The sequence below is a fragment of the Eufriesea mexicana genome, unplaced genomic scaffold (genome assembly GCF_001483705.2).
Source record: "Eufriesea mexicana isolate 0111107269 unplaced genomic scaffold, ASM148370v2 scaffold8090, whole genome shotgun sequence".
NCBI lineage: Eukaryota > Metazoa > Arthropoda > Insecta > Hymenoptera > Apidae > Eufriesea > Eufriesea mexicana.
This window is the reverse complement of record NW_016915858.1, coordinates 232,378-247,642: the sequence shown is the minus strand read 5'-3', so window position 1 is coordinate 247,642 and position 15,265 is coordinate 232,378. Positions and strand designations below refer to the sequence as shown.

The 15,265-nt window shown below is 26.6% G+C and overlaps 4 protein-coding genes across 4 annotated transcripts; 2 read left to right on the top strand and 2 right to left on the bottom strand.

Annotated features, from left to right (window-relative positions):
• Window positions 1-1,280: 1,280 nt before the first annotated feature.
• Atg14 (autophagy related protein 14) lies at window positions 1,281-3,970 on the bottom strand. Its single transcript, XM_017907469.1, has 9 exons — window positions 3,545-3,970; window positions 3,164-3,269; window positions 2,985-3,066; window positions 2,680-2,917; window positions 2,337-2,518; window positions 2,115-2,271; window positions 1,835-2,011; window positions 1,636-1,765; window positions 1,281-1,556 (listed from the first exon to the last, which is right to left on the bottom strand). Exons 1-9 carry the CDS (start codon window positions 3,742-3,744, stop codon window positions 1,392-1,394), a joined length of 1,437 nt encoding a protein of 478 aa, XP_017762958.1. The 5' UTR covers window positions 3,745-3,970; the 3' UTR covers window positions 1,281-1,391.
• A 447-nt stretch (window positions 3,971-4,417) lies between these two features.
• On the top strand, window positions 4,418-7,649 carry CPSF2 (cleavage and polyadenylation specificity factor subunit 2). The gene is made up of 11 exons (XM_017907465.1): window positions 4,418-4,480; window positions 4,656-4,857; window positions 4,931-5,090; window positions 5,233-5,584; window positions 5,657-5,967; window positions 6,050-6,309; window positions 6,390-6,575; window positions 6,653-7,022; window positions 7,087-7,281; window positions 7,345-7,482; window positions 7,557-7,649. The coding sequence occupies exons 2-11, from the start codon at window positions 4,709-4,711 to the stop codon at window positions 7,647-7,649; spliced, it is 2,214 nt and encodes a 737-aa protein (XP_017762954.1). The 5' UTR covers window positions 4,418-4,480; window positions 4,656-4,708.
• A 629-nt stretch (window positions 7,650-8,278) lies between these two features.
• Window positions 8,279-9,592, top strand: LOC108552804 (uncharacterized). The gene has a single exon (XM_017907471.1). It carries the CDS (start codon window positions 8,279-8,281, stop codon window positions 9,590-9,592), a length of 1,314 nt encoding a protein of 437 aa, XP_017762960.1.
• A 542-nt stretch (window positions 9,593-10,134) lies between these two features.
• On the bottom strand, window positions 10,135-12,368 carry LOC108552799 (NSFL1 cofactor p47). Its single transcript, XM_017907466.1, has 5 exons — window positions 12,022-12,368; window positions 11,150-11,585; window positions 10,777-11,065; window positions 10,494-10,697; window positions 10,135-10,378 (listed from the first exon to the last, which is right to left on the bottom strand). The coding sequence occupies exons 1-5, from the start codon at window positions 12,121-12,123 to the stop codon at window positions 10,249-10,251; spliced, it is 1,161 nt and encodes a 386-aa protein (XP_017762955.1). The 5' UTR covers window positions 12,124-12,368; the 3' UTR covers window positions 10,135-10,248.
• Between the last annotated feature and the right edge of the window lie 2,897 nt (window positions 12,369-15,265).

Below are 15,265 nucleotides of genomic sequence, written 5' to 3'. Positions count from 1 at the left end.
ACAACACACACACACGCACACACGCATGTAATTAATGAATTTTTAAAAATAATATTAGAAATAAAATATAATTGGTGAAATGAACAACACTTCATTCCTATAAGTAATTCACAGATACTGAACAGTTCGAATTATTATAAATTCACAAAATGAAACATTTGAATAGAAAAATGTTATTTACTACAAGAATTATGTATATTTTAAGAATAATGTAATGGTGCAAGTATGGTACATCAATGAATTTGTGCTTTAGTAATAATAGCATACCAGTTATCTTTGATCTTTTACTAAATCTACATAATATACCTTTAACAATGTCTCAAATACAAAATTTATTTTGATGACATATATATTATTCTTAATTTTAACTTAATATAATCAAAAGTGATTAATTCAATACAAGTTTCTTTACATCCATATTATATATTGTCAGGTATGAAGTGTTTAACAAGTCATATCTTCTTATATATACTCAAAAGTATGTGTGAAACATGGTATAATCATATCTGTACAATAATAATAATATTTTTAAGATGTTGTTTCCTATGAGAAACATTATACCATTTATAAAACACATTAAGTAGTAGCAAGTAACAAGTTTGTTACTTAATTTGTTCAACTGTATATGTTAATAGAAAAACGAAATCTCATAGAGCTTAGAATGTTGTGTATAGTTATTACTATGACAACTTAGACACACATTAATAATATGATGATAGTAATGACACCATTAATGCGAGGAAATATTTTATGTATATGTTAACAGATACATAATTACACGAAGTGCGGTGAGCATAAAAAAGGCAGTCATTTTAAACTCACATCTTAATGATTCGTATTGATAAGTAAATAATTACTGAAAATGTGTATGTGTTGTATATGTGTATGAGCGCGCGCGTATGTGTGTATATATATCATGCGTGAATGTGTGTGTATATTTATATATATATATTAATATTGTTAGATGCATGTATGTATGTATGCATGTATGTATGTATGTATATATATATATACACACATATATAGTGTCCAAACGCTTGCTTGTACACTTACAAAATTTGTACCACAGAATTACAATCTATTATGAGCGTACTAAAAGTATTTGGAATTATATTACAAGTAACAGCACAAATCAGTATATTATATAAATAGTTTAAAGTAAATTAATCATCAGATCTTACAAAATTTTTTTCGCGGAATTAAACTATTTCACATATCATAGATGAAGTAATAAATCCATACGTATATTTACAGTACATTATACTTTTAAACATTCATCCCTCGTCTCAATGTTTCACATTTATAAAGCATTGTCAATTTTGTCTTTTGATACATATGTTCTTACACAGGTAATTTGTATAAAAAGAGATTTGTTAATTAAATACAACAGTCTATTTGTTTGTCGTCCAACCACGCCAAATAGAGGCTATACTAGCTGCAGCACTCGTAACTAAACCTCCAGCAACACTTTGATTCACTTGCATACTAGAAGATTGTTGACTAACCATTGTACCAGGAATGGGTACTGCCATTTCAGGACAAGCAACATTTGGTACCTATGAAAATAAAATATTTTTATAATATACTCAAAATTTTATTACATAATAGATAATAAATAAATAAAACAAAACTTACAGCTTCCCAATCCCAATTAAAAGTATCTTCCTCTTCATCGGAAGCAAAATCGTCGCTATTTTCTAAGTCGGGGACTAATTGACTGTGCAATTGTGCTACAATATTTGAATCAACTTCCATTGGACCAATTCTGTTTTAATATACACATCATTATATAATCTATTAACATTTAATAACAATAAATGTAATAAATATGTACCTTCCAAGATCACTAATTTCAGTATTGAGCAAGTGCATCAGGTTTTGAAGAGTATGCATTGGATGTAAAACTGCAATATTGGTATTTTGTGTAAAACATAAATGTAATACATTACTATTGAGCCTTGCTACTTTCTTGGCAAATTTTTGATCTGACATTTCATTTCCACAAAATTCTCTGAAAAAATTTAAAATATATATTTTTAATAATAATATTATATCTCTATTACCATAGTTGATAATACATTTGCATATAAAAAAATAAAATATCCTCTACATACCCATAAGCAAGTTTATATGGTAGCCTTACATTAACATAATAAGCAATAATATTAACCAACTGTGTAGCATAAGTTAAAGCAGCACTGATATTGTATGCTGGATTGTGCATTGCAGTTTCTTTATTTGCACCTGGAACTCCATCTTTATTTGCTGCCACTAGAAAAATGAACTTGACATTTATAAAGTTTATTAAAAATATATAAGTTGAACGATATATGTACCCCATAGAGAATAAGCACTATAATCTCCACTTCCTGGTAACGTTGATGCAACTATTCTGTGCTGAACCTCTAAAGCATTTTCTATATCATTAATCCATCTGCCTCTAACATATGATGTTCCAGATGCATCTGCTAGTGCACATGTTACATCTGAACTAGCATCTTCTTCACTGCTACATAAACTAAAAGCAATTAATATTTTATTATCAATTTTTATTAATTAAAAGCAAAAAAAGGAAAAGAAGGAAATGAAAAATCCAAATAGAAAAATATTTAACAAATATTTTGATCATGTTTTATAAATGTTAATAATTTTTTTAAACATAAATTAATGGATTATTACCTTCTGTTAGGTTGCACTTTAGATAATGGAAAAATATATTGTATTAATTGTTTTGCAGCAGTTCTGATGACTTTTTTCAACTGCTGCCTTTTTCTATCTACTGCTTCTTTTTGTTTTTCTTGTTTTGCTTTCAAACCAGTAACATACCGATGTAATTTTTCTACTCGTTCTTCGTGTCTAGGTAATCTAAGTGCTAATTGAGAGTTTACATCTTTGAGAACATTTAGACGTTGATTACCTGCATATTATTAAACTTCTTTCAATATCATAATTTTCTAAATACTATAATATTATAGTATATATACCTCTGTTTATACTTTGTCTGGTTTCATTTACTAATGACTGAAGTAGTTTAACTCTTTCTTTGCAAGTATTTATATCACATATCTATAAATCCAAAGGGTAATTAAGTGTAACACAGCACAAAAATTTGTATGTTTATGTTCTAATAATTATTAATTTTAAAACATTAGATAAAAAATACCAATTTATCCCTTTGTTTATGTTTTTCAAAAGCTTTTACACATTTTTCTTCTAACTGAACTCTGGCAGCTTTTAACCGTAAAAGTCGCAATTGTTTATCTGCAAATCTATTTAAATGTCAATCAGAATAAAGTACAATTATTTAAAAATAAAAACATTTAAATGTATATTAATTATTAAATTATTATTCGTGTAATTTACAAATTTAGGAATAGAAACATTGAATCTTGGTAACAGAAGTTTTTTCATGATTTAATGACAATGAAAATTGATTTATATTTAATATTACCAAAAATATTTAAAGAATACTAGGTGTCAAATAAGACTTTAATACATAAAAATAAATCGTCACTGAACACGTAAATTATATGTATATATTTACCGTTCGGAATAAACAGAAGTTGAATGAATAAAATCACCATTTTGAATACACTGTCGACAATAAAAAATTCGACGACTATTATGGCACAGTGGGCACTTTAATAAATTCACGCTTAAACGATTCGAAACATCTTCCAACTCTGAAGAAAGCTGAAAATCTGCAGGTGCTGTACAGGATCCATCAGAACTGCTTGTCGCCATAACCAAGACCAAGAACAATAGGCTTTTCTTCGTCTGTTGTCACTCATCAGCTGATCTGCTATTTACTTGTAATCTCCCGCCACTCCGTACATGATATTGTTTTTATCGCGTATCTTTATTTTCATATTTATTTATACTACATACGCACAATTCAACCTTAGATAAAATTTCCATACAATTCGACGAGTAATCGTTGAATTATGGAAAAAACAAACTTAAATCTTAACTTACGTATCTCATAGCTGTACCGTGACAGTAATCATCTTGAAAAAATCCCGTTATGCTACGCGATAAGGAAAGAAATAAAAAATGTTTATATATATAAATCACAGAAAGCGTTTGTAAATACAGTTAAGCTCATAAAACAAACAAAAAATCAATCTAAATAATATTACAATTTTATTTTCTTCAAAATACATACAAATTAGTCAAATCGTATTAAAAAATAAATCATTTATACTCCATCTATTATATTACTTAAATTAAATATTTTATATTAATTTTTAGTTATTAATTACTTTTACATTTTTTGTTATAATTTATATATGTATAAAGTTATGAAATATCTATTACATATAATAATAGTTATTCCTTTCTGTTACTGCGAAATACCGGGACATCAGTCAAATTTCCATTGCACCGTTTGTTGATCACTTTCTAAACTTAAGAAGATATTTTGAAATGTTTTGTTTTCAAAAACTTCAAATATCCATATAGAGTTAAATTAATTTATATGGTACGAATATTATTATTTTGAAAACGTTTTAACATTTTTTAATGATTATTTCATGATTTTTAATGATGTATTTATCCATAGTTAATTACATTATCATATTAGGTTAAATTGAGAACCCACATAATGTATTTCATAATAATTGGAAAATAAAAACATATTCTGAATGAATTTTTAGGTATTCTCTATTATTTGTATATATTTTAATAAGTGATAAAAAGAACAAAAATAATGACGTCAATTATAAAGCTTCACGCTGTTTCTGGAGCTATGGATGAATCCCCTCCTTGTTACATATTGCAAGTTGATGAATTAAGAATATTACTTGATTGTGGATGGGATGAAAATTTTGATCACGAATTTATAAAAGAACTGAAACGGTAAACAAATTATTATATGGTATTAGTGCAATAAGAAATTTAAACAATATAATACAATATTGTTATTTTGTAGACATGTTCATCAAATAGATGCAGTACTTTTATCATATCCAGATCCATTGCACTTGGGTGCCTTACCATATTTAGTTGGAAAATGTGGTTTAAATTGTCCCATATATGCTACTATTCCTGTATATAAAATGGGACAAATGTTTATGTATGATATGTATCAGGTAATCTTGATGAAAAAAATTACAACTTTCTTTTATACTTTTTATTTTAAATTCAATTTAAAAGTTCAATTAAAAAATTTGTTAGTCTTGATAATATCATAAAAAAGAATCACAAAGAATGTTTACATTTCTTTTTATATAGTCCCGCCATAATATGGAAGATTTTGATCTTTTTACACTTGATGATGTTGATGCAGCATTTGATAAAATAGTTCAGTTAAAATATAATCAAAGTATTTCTATGAAAGGAAAAGGGTATGGAGTTACTTTAACACCTTTACCAGCTGGTCATATGATTGGGGGAACTATTTGGAAAATTGTAAAAGTTGGTGAAGAAGATATAATATATGCTGTTGATTTTAACCATAAAAAAGAACGACACTTAAATGGTTGTGAGTTAGAGCGATTACAAAGACCATCCTTGCTAATAACAGATGCTTTCAATGCTACATATCAGCAAGCAAGACGCAGAACCAGAGATGAGAAGTTAATGAGTATGAAATTATATTATTTATAATAATTCTAGTAATTTTTTGCAGTACTTTATAATTAATAATATTTTACAGCAAATATTTTACAAACATTACGTGGAGGTGGAAATGTTTTGGTTAGTGTAGACACAGCTGGTCGTGTGTTAGAATTAGCTCACATGCTAGACCAATTATGGCGTAATAAAGAATCTGGTTTACTGGCATATTCCTTAGCTCTTTTAAACAATGTTAGTTATAATGTTGTTGAATTTGCTAAGTCACAAATAGAATGGATGAGTGATAAATTAATGAGAAGTTTTGAAGGAGCTAGAAATAATCCTTTTCAATTTAAACATTTACAACTATGCCATAGCATGGCAGAATTAAATCAAGTTCCAAGTCCAAAGGTTAGAATATTTGTAATAGAACTAATAACTTGTGAATGTTATAAATAAATTTATATACATATAAGAAATGCGTGTATTCTAGGTTGTTCTTGCAAGCACACCAGATATGGAATGTGGTTTTTCAAGAGAGTTATTTTTACAATGGTGTGGTAATCCTCAAAACAGTATTATATTAACTAGCAGAACATCACCAGGTACACTTGCAAGAGATTTAGTTGAAAAGGGAGGTAATAGAAATATTACATTGGAGGTAAAACGGAGAATAAAGTTAGAAGGACTTGAATTAGAAGAGTATCAAAGGAAAGAAAAATTAAAACAAGAACAATTAAAGCAAGAACAAATGTATATAATTATATATATTATATATTATTAGAAAGATTTACTTATTATCAAAATATCTTGTATTTTATGTTGCTTTTTAGGGAAACTGCTGATGTAAGTTCTGAATCAGAAGATGAAATAGAAGTTGGTGGAGGGAGAGGAAAACATGATTTATTAGTTAAACAAGAAAGTAAGCCAGGTTTCTTCAAACAAAGTAAAAAACAACATCCTATGTTTCCATTTGTAGAAGAAAAGATTAAAATTGATGAATATGGAGAAATTATAAGGTATTACTTCAATAAATTAATGATAATAATGTATAATAATTTGTTGAAGTATTTATATTTATTCATATAATTCATAGGCCAGAAGATTATAAAATAGCAGAAACTATGCCAGAAGTAGATGATAACAAAGAAAATCTGGAAACAAAACAAGAAGATGCTGCTCATCATCCAGAAATACCTACTGATATTCCAACAAAATGTATTCAAGTTACACGTACAATGACAGTTAATGCATCTGTTACATACATAGATTTTGAAGGCAGATCTGATGGAGAATCATTGCAAAAAATTCTAGCACAGTTAAGACCACGAAGAGTTGTATTAGTTAGAGGATCACAAAAAGATACTGAAATCCTAGCTCAACAAGCACAAAGTGGAGGTGCACGAGTATTTGTTCCGGGAAGGGGAGAAACATTAGATGCTACAACAGAAACACACATATACCAAGTAATATTTAATTCGGTTTTGTAAATAAGTGAGTTACAAATGATAAATTTTGCATTTCCTTCAGGTACGTTTGACGGATGCCCTTGTTAGCGGTTTGAATTTTTCAAAAGGAAAAGGTGATTCTGAAGTAGCATGGGTTGATGCAATGATAACTGCACGCGATCAAGTATGCCGGGATGCTATCGCTGATACGGAGTCAAATGATACAATAGATCAAAGTGACAAAATATTAACACTGGAGCCGCTACCATTAAATGAGGTATGTAATCATACAAAAATAAAATCATGATATTTACAATACAAATGTATTTATAATTTATAGGTGCCTGGACATCAAACAACATTTGTAAACGAATTAAAATTGTCCGATTTTAAACAGATTTTGAACAAAAGTAATATTCCCTCTGAATTTAGTGGAGGTGTTTTATGGTGTTGCAATAATACTATTGCTGTTAGGAGGGTTTGTATTTTAATATTATCAAAATATAATAATCTGATATGATAAAAAATATTTTATAATTTGATTTTTTTTAGCATGAAGCTGGAAAAGTAATATTAGAAGGTTGTATTTCGGAAGATTATTATAAAGTACGTGAATTATTGTATGAACAATACGCAATTGTATAAATTATCTTTATATTATTAAATATAACTTTAGTATAAGAATTTCTTTCATTTTTTGTAATCCAAACTTTTTAAATAATTTTTAAAAAATGTTCTTAAACGTTACTTAAGGTGAAATGTGAAATTCAATAAATTTTAAGTTTAAATATTTAATGAAATGAATGTTTTGTATATATATAAATACATGATGTATTCAAACCATTTTTAAAATTGGCGCGAAAATGTACTAACCTCACACTTTTTATTTGGTTATCAAACACTTAAATTAATGTTCAGTAAAACATAGTATTTAAAGACAAGTTATTAAGATTATTTTCTTAACGTAAACACAGTGTAAAAACTGAAAATTAAATAAATAATATATTTATCAGTTCATCTGTAAGTGGAGTATATTACAATAACATACGATAATTTACCTCGAACTAAAATTCTTAAATACGTTACTTTCAAAGTGTATGTACACAAATTACAATTTATAAAACTTATATAAAGATAATATCTAATACTTTTAATACAATTTTTGTTTCAGAAATTTACCCATGCTTGAAATAATCCAATTTACAAATTATCAGTTGCTATACATTAATTGATAAAATTACTATATCATTGTTTATTACATTAAATTTTAAATCATGCGAAAATACTATCGGGCTGCTCTCGTAATAATTGCTGTAGTCAGTTTTATATCTTTGTTAGTTTATAGACATGAATATAATAAGTTAAGATATGTTTTAGAAGTTTTTAATTACTTTGGCAAGCCAAATCAGAAAAATGAAACAAATTGCACAAATAACGTGTCAATGTTTACTAAATTTGATATGAATTTTGAAGAACCATTTTCTTCTTGGCAAAGATTAGACAATGATTTATATGTTTACTCTGCATATAATATACGTGACAAAGAAATTCAAGTAATAGGTTTTGGTTCATTAAAAAATATTAAAGATATACAATGTGCGATATTATTTGAAAATGAAATTAAACCAATTTTAGGAAGCTTTAGTTACCTCTTAATTCATAATAATTTAAATATTACAAATACTGATAAGAATTTTAATTATAAGGGATATCATTTTTATTGTGCATACACTGAAAATAAAATACCTATTGGAGTAATGTTTCTTATAAAACCTAATTCAAATCTTAATGATGTGCTTATGTTACCAATCAAAAATCAAACACATAATTTAAATTATGCTAATATTGGAGTATGTATAACACCACCATTTACCAAACCAATACAACCATTACAAATGACTAGTTTTATAAAGTTTCATGGCATAATTGGTATGGATAATTTTATAGTGTATGACTTTGGTATTCCAAATCAATATAATAGCAATTTTAAAGAACTTTCTAAATCTCAAAATCCATATTGGAAATTTACATATACATTAGTGCCATGGAATTTTCCTTTTCCTAACACTCATCCTACTATAATAAGAGATCTGATTCAAGCAGATTGTCTATATCGTACATATAATAAAGTTATGTACATTATTACTTTATCTTGGGAAGAATACATTGTTTTAAAATATCATCATACCCTTGTAGATTTAATGATTGACTTTAAAAGATCTGGACTAAAAGCTGATTGTTACAAATTAAAAACATTAACTTTTTGTACACAACAAACAGATGCAAGTAATAAAAATGTTACATTTATGATATTTAAAAAATTACATTATGATTCAAGTATTCCTGATAATCAACCAATTTATATTTATAATACACATGAAGTATTAAGAAAAAATAATATTTATACTCGAGACATTGGAGAAGATTTAGTTACACTACATCGCTATAAATATTGTTTTGGAAAATCAAGTACAGAAACAGACACTGAAGATACTTCAATTTTAAGATTCATTGAAGATATGGAGAATTCACAAATATTTAGGAAATTTATAACACAAAATAAATCTTTACTGAATAATAATAAATGATAGTTAGATTTAATGTATTTATAAGATAATTTTAATTTCTAAGTTTAATTCATTTATATGTATCGTGAGATATAAATATAAGAATGTAATTATATAATATAATGTATATAAAAATTTGTTACAATGTAGATTTCAGTATTTATGATTCCACAATTTATGTATAAATATTTCAATTTCCCAATATCGTTTTTTATACTAAATACTTTTCACGTACGTCTTTAATTTTAAATATTTATTTATCAAAAGAAATGGTATAAAAACATATTTATAACTTATTTAGCAGCATAACTTAAAAGAAAATTTTATATCCATTTTATTGTATTACAACTGTAATTGCCTATATATAAAAGTTGCGTATAATAAATACATATAAATTGAATGATTTTATTGCAAACTTTACAAAGGTTTTGTAATTTTATTTTATGTTAATTGAAATTTTAATATTAGATTTGTTTTCAATAAAATATTTCTTGTATTAGCAAAACCAACATTATATAATGAAAACTATACTTAAAATTAAAATAAACAATAGTAAAGTGCCATTCAATTACTAAAGTGTGTTGAAATGTTATTTTCAAGTATTTCAATATATATTTAAGAATCGTCTAATCAATACATCACTTAAACTCCCATAACTAAGGATCTAAAAAAGACATTTATTTCAGTCGTTGAATTATTGTCGTATTTTGTAAACCAGCTTCTTCAATAGTTTTATCTTCTGTAAGCTCCTTAGTAGGATACATCGTTAATAAACTAAATTCTCTCATAGCATATTGAGGTCTCATGCTAAGAAATAATTAAGGAATAATATATATATTACAAATAATAGTGATTAATTATATGAATATATTAACAAATCAATGTTATTTTAATATAAGCAATATTAATTAAAAAAGGATACGTTATTATATATTGCCTCAAGTCATTAATAGTATGAGTTAAATTAAATTGAGCTTTTACACTAGTTCCATCAGCAAGACGAATTTGTAATGTTGTAACAGGTTTTGATTCATCTAAATTTAATTTTTGCTTTGCCTGAGATTCATTTGCTGCTTGATCTGCAAGATCTGTTGGTATTGTCATGCCAACAGTAGCTGGAGAAGGGCTGAACACAAATATTATTAAAAATGTTTAAAATATACTGAACAAATAATTTTTATAAAAAATATAAATGTTTTAAATACCTCCCTAGCATATGTCCTTTTCCACTAAAAGCTTTCACCTTAATTTTTGGAGGAACATATGTTTCATGATGATGATCTTCCATGTCAAGACGTGCTTCAGTACCTTGTATCTCTTGACGTATTTCTGCTGGTACTTCACCTCGCTTTATAGTTTCAAGAAATTCTCTATTTTCTGGATCACTATATAATCGAAGTTCAGAATCATTTATAGTAAACCCATCTTTCCATAATTTTAAGGTAATTAATCCAGAATTTGTTTGTTGATGATTAGATGATGTAGCAGTAACAACTGAAATAAATAAGATAGTTATTTTGATGTTATATAACTTGTTAAAAGACATAGTAAGACATAGTAATAATTTTGATGACATACTTTCAGTATCTGAACTAGTTTGACCTAACTTGTAACCCGTACCGCTAAAGGTATTTGGTCTTTGATGTCCACTTGATTTTGGTTCTACAGCAATTGATTGTCTCTGACATGATTTAAACATATCACTAACAATATCTTTTTTCTTCCCTGGTCCTAAAATCTGTTGTCCAGTATGTTTAGAACCACCAGCATAAAATGCTTGTCCTTCCTCATCTTCAGGGCTGCTTTCTCTATCTTTAAGATCACTAAGTATTGCATATTTGGACTTTGGTTTTACTTTTTCTTTTGATGATTTTCCTTCCATTTCTGATGATTTTACACTTCCTGTATTTTTATCTGAAATATCAGCACGTTCCTCTTCTGATGCTGAACCTTCAGCAGGTTCATTAGATAATGAAGGTAAAGCAAGAGGATAATAAAATGTGTCAAGAGCAACCTAAAATGTTTTTAAGTAATTGATAGATGTATTTAGATATATATAATAAAACACTTAAGAATAAACTGTGTGATTAATAAATTGTATTATTAAAAAGATACAGAATAGAAAAATTGGTTTATGACAACTAATCTTATTTTTAGATATATTATCATTGACAATATTTCTAAAATAAAATATTTAATAACTTTAATTACGTTATTGCAACATTATATATTTTTTGGTTAAAATATGTCTTTAGCAGAGTAACAGAACAATAGTCAGCTTCAAAACATTAAAATCATGCAATTAAGTATTTTAAGCGTATTAATATATAATAAATTTAAGGTTACGAAGCTGGCATTGAAGATCAGTAGGAAAATATAGTTTTAATGATCTAAAATTATAACTTTTCGTATTAAAGTTTATAAAAGATGTAATAAATATGCTGCCTCACCTCGAGTTGCCAATTAGATAACTCAAGATAAAATTGTGCTTCTTCAGGTTCAACCCCAGTTGTATCTATAAATTGCGAAACCAACTCATCATGGTTCGCCATTGAAAACAAATATTAAACCACTCACAATATATTGCAACTTATGCTTGCAACTGTAGCTTCAAAAATTCCTCTTATAATAATTTCCTTTGTTCGGTAATTCAACTTTACGTCAATTTCTTCAATTTACCTGTCATTCCTTCCATTTATATGGAACTGAACCGGATATATACTCAGTGAATGAATCCGCGAAATGTTTGAATATACATTTCGATTTACGTCTAATTTTTTTTTAATTTTTTAATTTCGTTACTTTGTTATATTTGTATTTAGTTTGTTTATTGTATTTTAAATATATTAATAAGTATTATTATAAGAAATATACAAATACATTATATGAAAATTGTTTTCTCTTTGTATCTTTTATATAACTTATTTAACATTGTAATGTATAATGTATTGGTTTACGACAAAATAAAGCCGTATCACACTTTATCCAATGAGTGGAAGATATATCAGTTTCTAAAGGTATAGTAATTATATGATTCTTTAAAGAAGATTTAGTGTCTTTACCATTATATTGAACGGCACATATATAAACAGGGCATTCGTAAACACTATCTCTATCTTTTTTATTTCGTGAACATTTAAGATATATAGGTGGCATGTTTTGCCATATATCATTTGTAACATTTTCGACTAATTTATTTTCTTTTATATTCCATTGACCACCACATAAATGCAATCCATAAATTACATATGTATCAATACTGTCTTGATCAATTTCTTCCTTTATTGATATTTCAAAATCAAAGTAGGTTTCTTCAATAGGTATATTATACCTTTTAGAAAATGTGAATAATATTGCAGAAAGAAACATTTTATAATGAAATAATGCATCAAACCAAATAATTTTAGGATGCCCTTGATCAATCCAATTTTGAATAAAATTTGCATGTTTTAATAAATTATCGATGTAATCCGCTAAATTTTCAGTAACAATATTGATTTGTAGTTTTCTCCAAATGCGTGGAAGTTTATTTTTATATATTTCTTCTGCTAATTCTCTTAATGAATTCGTAAAAGGAAGATAACCATTGAGTGTAGATTTTAAATTATTCAATGTTTCAGTTATAATTTTTAAAATATGTTTTAATGATTTGATTTCACAAAGAAGAACTCTTTGTAAAGGTTCTTCAGGCATAGAAGTACACTTTTGTTGAATTTCATTAATTTTAATTGAGTTCCATAATTTATTATTGATATCATTAATCAAAGTTATTACTTGATCTTGCTGTAATCTTTCATTTAGTGAATGGTTTGGAGAGGTCACATATAAAAGAGATGATTGAAATTCTGTAGCTATCATAGTATTTCGAATAATAAGACTATTTTTGTTAGACTCAAAAATTTGTAGTGACAAATGTAATGGGATTTTTTCAATGTGTTCAATTATGTGATGATATTCATATCTTTGTGGTATTAACTCTTTTATACTATTTGGATATGTATAGTGTTCATTTTCAATTATGTTAATATTACAGTACTCATTTAAAAGATGTTTCAAATATCTATTGTCAAATTCATCTTGGATTTTTCCCCCATAATTACATTCCCCAATAAAATATTGGAGAGTATTGAAAGGTACATAATCTGTACTATTTATCAAATTTTGTAACTGCATGATAGAAATTTGAAGATCAGTATGATTAAAATTATATGGTACATTCCATCCTTGAATTCCAAAATTTTTCTTTTCTTGTATAACCATATGGAAAAGACACATTCCAAATAGGAGTTTTAAAAATACTTTATGTTTCCCAGGACAACCTTCAAAAAATTCTTTATTTATTATAGGTTCAGATTGGTAAATATTCAATAATGCTTCTTTGAAATCCAAAGGATAATCATGTACAATTTTTATGCTATTTTGCAAAATACTAATTGGGAATTCTTTGGTGGAATAACTGGATAACCACAATCGGAAATCTAAAGATACATTGGAAGTACTACAACTTTCACAAATTCTTTCTAGATCAACCATCCAATGAGTTACTAGATGACAATTTTGTAAAAACACCCAACTTCCCTCTTTTTGAGCTTTCTGTATGAGAAATTCAGCTTTTTCTTCTTGACCTTTACTCATAGATAAGGAAATGAACTTTGATAAGTAGCCTTTAGTTTTTGCATATGCAGAAATAAGAGATAATGGTGCTAAACAAGTGGGTAAAATAAATAAAAGTGGAGTTAAACAGCTAGATTCTGCATATGACTGGGAAATTTTTGTCTTTGCAAAATTATTTTGTGTATTTCCCAATATATTATTTGTCATTTGCATAATTTGTGTTACAATTTTATCAAAATGTAAAATTTTTACAAGAATAAGTTTTTGGAACAAAGATAAATTATTAATCCAAGGTTCTGGTATCAAGTGATCTTCAAGTGACTCAGAATTATAATATTGTCTCCAAGCATTTTCATTACAATAGAAATGATCTGCAAGATTATAAAAGGAAGGAAGTGTTTTACTGAGATTATAAATATTTATCCAAACATTTTGTGGAAGCCAATCCAATTTCGAATTTGGAATTGTATTAATACAATTTGTATTTGGTGTTATAAAATATTTAATTTCTTCTTCAGTTGTTTGTTGATCATTTAACAGAACTTTTGAACACAATAAAAAAGAATATAATATTTTATGTTTCTCTAACAAAGATCTGCAAATGCTAGAATAAAGGCTTTGAGTAAATGAAGCTTTTAAACATTTCAATCGTTTTTCAAAGATAGTACTTCTATTTGATGACTCAATTGTCCTCCTATACAGTTGCATAAACCACGAAAAAGAGAAACGATACATATGATTTATATATGATAAATCATTTAATGTATTAAATAAATCTACGCAGTATTTAACAAAATGTACATAAATATTTCGAAATTTTCTTATTTTTAGCGACATTATTTTCGTTAGTTCTTGTTCTTTAATAATACGAGAAGAGAGATTTTTTGAAAAATCCAAACTTTTTATAGCAGTTTCATCTTCAAGAATGTTTGTTGTTGTTGAAGATAAGATATTTAAAATAATATCTTCTTGTTGCTTTAATATATTTTTATTGTCAGCATCTTTCACAAGTAAAGTTTCAAATTTTTCTTGTAGTTCTGGTTTTTCTTTAGATATAATCAGGTCAAGAAGTTTATTTTC